Here is an 8,474-nt window from a genome sequence, read left to right on the forward strand (position 1 = left end):
CTTGGTTTCTGTTAGTAAGATTATTACGTTTACCTTTCGCCATCTGGTAATCTCTGGGGTTAGTTGTTATCGTTGTCACTGTTTAAAGATTGGAGCAGACGCTGTGTTCCATTCACTAGAAGTCTTACGATCCAGTGGCGGGTGTCGTGGGTAGCTGGCGGGTGTCAGCTGACCCTGCACCCTAGCTACTCCGGTGCTGGTCAGACAGGAAGAGGCTTGTGGCCCTACCCAGGCCGGTTTTCTGCTTCCCTAACTAATGCATTCTCAGGTCCCGCGCACAATTGGACTGGAGCAGAAGCTGTGTTCCACTCACCAGAAGTCTCAAGATCCTGTGGCGGGTGTCATGGGTAGCTGGTGGGTGTCAGCAGACCCCGCGCCCCAACCACACCCTTGCTGGTCAGACAGGAAGAGGCCTGTGGCCCCACTCAGGCCGGCTTTCCTCTTCCCTAACTAAAGCAGTCTCAGGTCCCACACGATTGGATTGGAGCAGAAGGTGTGTTCCACCCACCAGAAGTCCCAAGATCCTGTGGTGGGTGTCGTGGGCAGCTGGCAGGTGTCAGCTGACCCTGCACCCTAGCTACTCCGATGCTGGTCAGACAGGAAGAGGCCTGTGGCCCCACTCAGGCCAGTTTTCTGCTTCCCTAACTAATGCAGTCTCAGGTCTCGCGCACAATTGGATTGGAGCAGAAGCTGTGTTCCACCCACCAGAAGTCCCAAGATCCTGTGGTGGGTGTCGTGGGCAGCTGGCAGGTGTCAGCCAACCCTGTGCCCTAGCTACCCCGGTGCTGGTCAGAAAATTCATTGTTTTTTAATACTGTAGTTTCCCATTCTGTAACTGTGCAACATTTTCTGTGTCTATTACTCTATTGAGGGACATCTGGGTTCTTTCCACCTTCTGGCTATTATAAATTAGGCTGTTATGAACATAGTGAAGCATATGTCCTTATTACATGTTGGAGCATCATCTGGGTATATGCCCAGAAGTGGTATTGCTGGATCCTCAGGTTGTACTATGTCCAATTTTCTGAGGAACACCCAACATTTATTTCCAGAGTAGTTGTACCAGGTTGCAATCCCACCAGCAATGGAGGAGTGTTCCTCTTTCTCTTCATCCTCACCAGCATCTGCTGTCACCTGAATTTTTTTATTTTAGCCATTCTGACTGGTGGGAGGCGGAATCTTTGGTTTGTTTTGATTTGCATTTCTCTGATGACTAAGGATGTTGAACATTTTTTAGGTGCTTCTCAGTCATTCGGTATTCCTCAGATGAGAATTCTTTGTATAGCTCTGTACCCCATTTTTTCATACAGTTATTTGGTTCTCTGGAGTCTAACTGCTTGAGTTCTTTGTGTATATTTAGTATTAGCCCTCTATTGGCTTTAGTATTATTAAAGATCTTTCCCCAATCTGTTGGCTGCCTTATTGTCTTATTGACAATGTCTTTTGCCTTACAGAAGTTTGAACATAGTAAAAGCAATAGACAGCAAACCAGTAGCCAGTATCAAACTAAATGGAGAGAAACTTGAAGTAATCCCACTAAAATCAGGGACTAGACAAGACTGCCCACTCTCTCCCTACCTATTCAATGTAGTATTTGAAGTCCTAGCCAGATCAATTAGACAACAAAAGGAGATCAAAAGGATACAAATTGGAAAGGAAGAAGTCAAAATATCACTATTTGCAGATGATATGATAGTATACTTAAGTGATCCCAAAAATTCTACCAGAGAACTCCTAAACATGATTAAAAAAAAAAAAAGTTCAGCAAAGTAGCTGGATGTGAAATTAACTCAAACAAATTAGTGGCCTTCCTCTACACAAAAGATGAGAAATAAATTAAGGAAACAACACCCTTCACAATAGTCACAAGTAATATAAATTACCTTGATGTGACTCTAACTAAGCAAGTGAAAGATCTGTATGATAAATACTTCAAGTCTCTGAAGAAAGAAATCGAAGAAGATCTCGGAAGATGGAAAGATCTTCCATGCTCATGGATTAGCAGGATAAATATATTAAAAATCGCCATCTTGCCAAAAGCAATTGATAAGATTCAATACATTCCCCACAAAGATTCCAACTCAAATTCTTCACAGGGTTAGAAAGGGCAATTTTCAAATTCATCTGGAATTACAAAAATCCCAGGATAGCAAAAACTATTTTCAACAATAAAAGAACTTCTGGTGTAATCACCATCTCTGAACTCAAGTTGTACTACAGAGTAATCGTGATAAATACTGCATTGTGCTAGTACAGTGACAGGCAGGTAGATCAATGGAATAGAGTTGAAGATCAAGAAATGAACTCACACACCTAGGGTCACTTGATCTTGACAGAGTAAAAAGGCAGCATTTTCAACAAATGGTGATGGCTCAACAGGTAGAAGAATGCAAATCAGTCCATAACTATTTCCTTGTGCAAAGCTCAAGCCCAAGTGTATCAAGGACCTCCACATAAATCCAGATACAGTGAAACTTACAGAGGAGAAGGTGGGGAAGATCCTTGAACATATGGGCATGGGAAATAAATTCCTGAACAGAACACCAATGGCTTTTGTTGTTAGATAAAGAATCAACAAATAGGACCTCATAAAATTGTAACGCTTCTAAATTTTTTATTTCCAGTTTTACCAGTTTGAATTTTTATTTAGTGGTTNTATATCAAGTTTCATGTCTTGAATAGTTTTCTTTTGCTGATTGTTAGTGTTTAAATAGAGTTGATTAGTAGATATATTTATTTCCTCTTCAATATTTTTCAATATATCCATATTATCTATTTTGTTGTACTTGGTTTTTGTTTCAGCTGTATTATATTTCTCAGGCCTACTGTGTTACTATTTTTGGACTCTAGTGAAGACTTATCATCCTGGATGTTATTAATTTTCTTTTTATGGTGGTGTCTAAGTGTATGGATTTGGGATGGTTTTACATCTAGGTGTTAATATTAGATCTTGTCTTTGATTAGTTTTCCATTCCTTGGTTTCTGTTGCCATCTCTTGATATTAGGAGAATGTGATAATTGTGAGTTACCTTGTAGGGAATGATTCTGGGTCCCTGTCAAGTATGGTCACTTTGGGGTATTGGATGGAATTTTTTTTCTCTTGATTAGGAAATGACATGAAGGAATAGGATTATACCAGAAAAGTGTGGGGATGAGAGAGTTCACAGGAGGAAGGTTAGTGAGGTCTGACAAGAGAATCTTTTAAAACAGGCCATAATGCACATATCAGGAGAACTCTTAAAGCAGAAATTTTAGAGTCCAGAGAAGAATTTTAAAAAAATAGATAATTACAAACAGGGTATACTTAAATAAACAGATTTATGAATGCAGTTATATATCTTGAGAAAACTGAAAGGAATCATTGCAGTTTTACAAAATAGTGAAAAGACCAGAAAAGCAGTGTTCGGTATTATAAGAATATATAATTCCTCAAGAGAAAAACAAAATTAATGTATTATATTACACTAAACAGTCATACTAGTATGACATTCAGTCCAAATAAAAACAGCAATAAAAGGATGTATTCAACAGCCCAAGGTATAAAAACTCAATTAGAACAAATAATTACTTAAAAAATTAAGGGGAAAATAAAATAGATTATTAACACCTAGTTTGTTGATTGAATGAACTTTTCTTGGTCACATATAGAATTCACAGATGAAAGACTCAAGAGCCTGTTACAAAACTCCCAGCCATTTTCCATAGAAATTGCTATCTATCAAATGTCCATGCCATTATTCATGCCATCCGTGCCATTTAACATTAAGTTAATCAGATAACCTAAGGTCTTAAAGTTGTTCTTATTTTAAAAAATGAATCAAACTACTTTGAGAGGGGAAAAGTGGGGTTTGCAGATGAACATTTGAAAAATGAAGCTACCTAGATGTATCTCCAGGAAATTATACTAAGCAACATCTGATCTAATGAGGCTACATGGTAAAAGAGTCCAATAACACAATAACATCCAAATGGTAAAATGATAGAGATGAAGAACAGATTTGCAACTGTGGGGCTTAGAAACAGTAAAAGGAATAGGGCAAAGGGATGTAAGAATGTCATGAAAGACCACAGTGGATCCATAGGAAGAGAGAGATGTTTAGGAATATTTGCAGACAAAACCTACCCATCCATAAAATACTCACACAAAATAATAATAGAATACCCATGTTATCAATGTCAATTTTCTAGAGATGAAATCAACAATATATTTTTACAAGCACTTATATTACAACAATGGCTAAAGGTACAACAAATTGTACATATCATTTCTTCAAACTGAATGCTATACCACAATTAATTTAAAGCAGAAGCAATATAATCACAAAATAGCATTTTGGGGAGAAAATATCAGCACAGTAGATATAATAAAAATAGCATTAGTTAAGTTTAAAGCAACTAGACTTAATAATTTAAAAATTAGATTTGTTATTTTAGAAAAAGCAAAAAAAGCATAGAAAAATTCAAACACATGCAACTAAGGAAAGACATTTTAGAAAACTAAGATTTATTGAAAGAAAAGAGAAATATACAGGTGCATGTGAATTGATAGCAACCTTGTTTTTAACATGACTGTAATATAAATAAAATATATTTGAAAGAAGGAAAACATACATTGAAGCTTTGCAAAAATAAGCAAAAATTTAAAAATCTTCTTGTGTCTAATAACTTAAATCAATATATAGAGTAAATTCAGAAAAGCTAAAAGAAATACATTTATGTACATTAAAAAGAAGGACTCTAGCTCAGCCACTCTATATTTTACAATCCATAGTGGCAAATCATCATTCATAATGCAAAGGATCAAAACTACTCATAAATGAATATGCTCAAGCCAAAACATGCAGAGTTGTGCAACAAAAGAATATTGCTTGTGCTTTTATAAAAACATATGGGCCTGGGCAGTTTTGGTATATGCCTTTATTCCTAGCACTTGGGAGGCAGAGGCAGGTAGATCTCTTTGAGTTCAAGGCCAGTCTGGTCTACAGAGAGTTCCAGACAGAGAGTTACAGGACACATAGGGCTAAACAAAGAAACTCTATCTCAGGGGAAAACAAAACAACATTAAACAACCACAACAAAACAAAAACAAAAAGCAGGTGGAACATATTTTCAAATTATGTATATTCTGAGAAAAACTCACTGTTAAACATATCACAAGATTAAAAATATCTAGCATGAAATCATGATAGAAAGAGCCAAATCAACCCAAAACAATACTTAAAATCTCTAAGTCCTTTGAAATTTTGCCATATATCCCTTTCTAGTCCACAATTCATGAATCTCATTTGGTAGATGAAAATACATGATTATCTATACAAACAAATTTTAAATATTGGCAAGGAAAAAGTAGCTGAATTCTCATGAGGTCTACTAAAGTCAACTAAAGACACATGGCCAAAGGCAGTCACTACAACCAGGGAAAGAAAGGCTTCCTCTAAAACTTTTGGTTATAAAGGGATACTGGAGTTTAACAATGACAATATGGTAGTTCCCCTGGGGTTCCTCTTACCCATCCTTTGGAGGGCCTAGAAGATGTCTTTCATACTGGAATGTCACAAACTACATAAATAACATCTCTGAGCTTAATGGCAGAAGGAGATATTAAACAACCATAGACAAGAGCCTATGTGACCAAGTGAGTAGCTAAGATCTGTGTGTGTGTGAGCTGATCAGAGACTTCATTGTAAGCACACAGAAAGCCTTCTTTTCAGAAAGGTTTCTGGGGCCCTGAGTCATCTACCTCAAAAAAAAAAAAAAAGACAAATTATCAAACCAAAGGACTCAAGAAACAAACTAAATAGATGGTAAAAACGGCAGATAGCTTTTATTTTAAAATCTAAGGAAAAAAGAAATCAACAAAGCCCCAAATCTGGTATCAAGAAAATTCATTCCACATCCTGAGCAATATTGAGTCTGATAAAAAGATAAAAAGTAAACTCATATACTTATTTCCAAAACTAATAATGTGATAATGGTAGATGATAAGCTACAAGTACAGATCTGAGGTTTTACTCGAGGCTCAGGGTTAGACTCTTAACACCACTCAGAAAGATAAATGTGCAGGCTACACAACTGCTTTGATAATGAAACAACTTATTAACATTAAGTCAAGAAAATTATGACGCTACATATAGTCTTGTACACACCAGGTCCATTGCAATTGTCTGTGACAGAATCAGGATTTCCAATGGCTTTGTTCCTCAAATTTATCATTTTCTCCTGGTTCTGCAGTAGTCGTATATTCCTTTAAAAGCACTCTTTTATACTTTCAAAAGCATGCTATAATAAGAATGAGATGGCACATTATGCTGAAAGGTTGCTCTGCCCTCCCTTTTTATTCAGAGTTTAGAAACCACAAACAAACTCACCGACTCAGGTCAGTCCCGGGCACGTACTGAGAGAAGCGGGCATGAAGCAGGGGAATGAGCCTGAGGTCACACCACCGCTTCTCCCACCTCAGGCCTGGAGATGTGGGCCACGAAGAGCAGGAAAGCGTGTCCTGTAAAAAGCAGTATGTTCAGAATGTTGGGGCATCCATGTGGTCTCAGACTTATTACTCAGGAGTGTTGAATTTTTCTAAATGTTTTGAATACTTTTATAGGACTAAGTAATCCCCATGCTTCAGCCCAGAATTCTACTTCAGAATGTTGTTAATAGACATTTGTAAGAAAGCTAAGAAAGATTCACCAAGTAAATATGTGAAAATTATGGGTGGTGAAGAAAAAAATGCATGAAAGTGTGACAGAATAGAATCTGTTCAGGAATGGAAGAAAATGGATGAGCAAACTTATGACCACAGTGAAGCAGCAAAAATGCACACAATAGCCTAATTGGCCAAGAGCTCTGAGTGCCTCCAAGTATCCAGAACCACCATCTTTGCAAATACTTTTTCCAGCCACAGTGTAATGCAGACTGAGCACATTAATTATGAATCTTTTAAATATTTCTCAATTTTTTGCTAGTACTGATGCAAGCGAATCACTAACATCCAGTCCTAGGAAGTCTTAATCACTCTTTTTATTTTAGTTTCAGAAATTTAGGTCCTTTTATATTTCATTTATGTCATATCCAGGCCATGGCTGCTGCTTTCATATTACATGTGCTTCTAATTTTATGATGGTTTTCTAAAATCCTTTCTGTCATTTAGGAGATTCTTATATAATTTGCTTCTTCCCTTTCCCCCCTTCAAACTCTCCTGTGTACCCTCCATCTTTCTCTCACTCAAATTCATATCCTCTTTTTCTTAGTTGGTGAGTGTATATATATAAATATGTGTGTGTGTGTGTGTATGTGTACGTGCATATGGGTGTATGCTTATTTATTTCTAAATACACAAATACAACTTGCTTAGTTAATATAATCTTATTATAATGTATATGTTCTTAAGGCTGACCTTTTGGTAATGGATAACAAATTGATGTGATCTTCCCAAGGGACAGTATTTCTCCTGCTCTCAACATTCCTTAGTTGCTTGAAATTCTTTTTCTAGGGTAGAAGCATCATCAGTATGTCAAGTTGTATTTTGCCTCACATATTGAAGAAAACTGTATTTTTTTTCCATTTGATAGTTTGTCTCAAATGCACTGGAAACTTTGTTGGTTCTCAACATCAGTAGGCAATTCTAGTTGTGTGTTATTCAGTTTGGCTAAAGAACTGTTGATTTTGTTTCCTGTCTATCCAATTAGTCATACAATACAGAAAGTTTTATTTTACTGTTTCTTGAAACTAATATTGTCTTAATAGTACTAAGGATTACCTTCCATTATTGATTTATTTTATTGATTAAGGAGAAACAAGAATATTTAGAAGATACTAAGAACATGGAGCTGTTTAAAATACCAGAGAAGTTAGAGTGGCAAGTCACACAGAGTTGTCCATGTTGGGGACTTATGAGGCCTTCACATTTAGAATACCCATTCTCTTATGAGAATCTATTTATTGGTTGTTAACCATCAGGTGACAATAGTGAATGGTATGTCATGGGTAATCAACACATGACATGGAGCCAGTTCTTCTTTATTTCATTGCTATAGATAACAGTTTTTGATAGTATGCTGTAACCACTGATTTTCAACACATAACAAAGGATCAGATTGGGAAAATGCAGCACAAGTTTGAGGGATCACATTCCAAAACAGTATTGGACACCTCCTTATAGGAATCCAAAATTTACTTAATAGCTACTCCACTTCCATATGGTCAAGTCATTCAAAATGTCTCACTGGTCTTGTTTACAATGTGACAGCAAGAATATTAACAACAGATAAGATTCTAGTCAGGCATAATTAGAGAGATTTTTTAAAATATAATTCATCAACAAGCTTTGTGCTACTTCTACTATATCCAAAAACCTAATTGAAATTATAAATTTGCTCAAAACAATCACAGATCAGAGTGCAATATATTCTGAAAACTAATGTACATATGCACAAGCACACACACATTCACACACACACACACACACACACACACAC

General features: G+C 36.5%; 1 protein-coding gene across 11 annotated transcripts in view; it reads right to left on the reverse strand.

Moving 5' to 3' along the window:
- The window catches only part of Sntg1 (syntrophin gamma 1), an 835,208-nt gene that overhangs the window by 205,519 nt on the left and 621,215 nt on the right, over positions 1-8,474 (reverse strand). For 10 of the 11 annotated variants that reach the window (XM_029469700.1, XM_029469725.1, XM_029469958.1 and 7 more), the window contains one exon: positions 6,369-6,499. The exons of the other annotated variant lie outside the window; for it this stretch is intronic. In XM_029469700.1, coding sequence (XP_029325560.1) covers positions 6,369-6,499 — 131 coding nt within the window. The remainder of the gene's footprint in view (positions 1-6,368; positions 6,500-8,474) is intronic. 11 annotated transcript variants of the gene reach the window in all.

This window comes from Mus caroli, chromosome 1 (genome assembly GCF_900094665.2).
Source record: "Mus caroli chromosome 1, CAROLI_EIJ_v1.1, whole genome shotgun sequence".
Taxonomy (NCBI): Eukaryota; Metazoa; Chordata; class Mammalia; order Rodentia; family Muridae; genus Mus; species Mus caroli.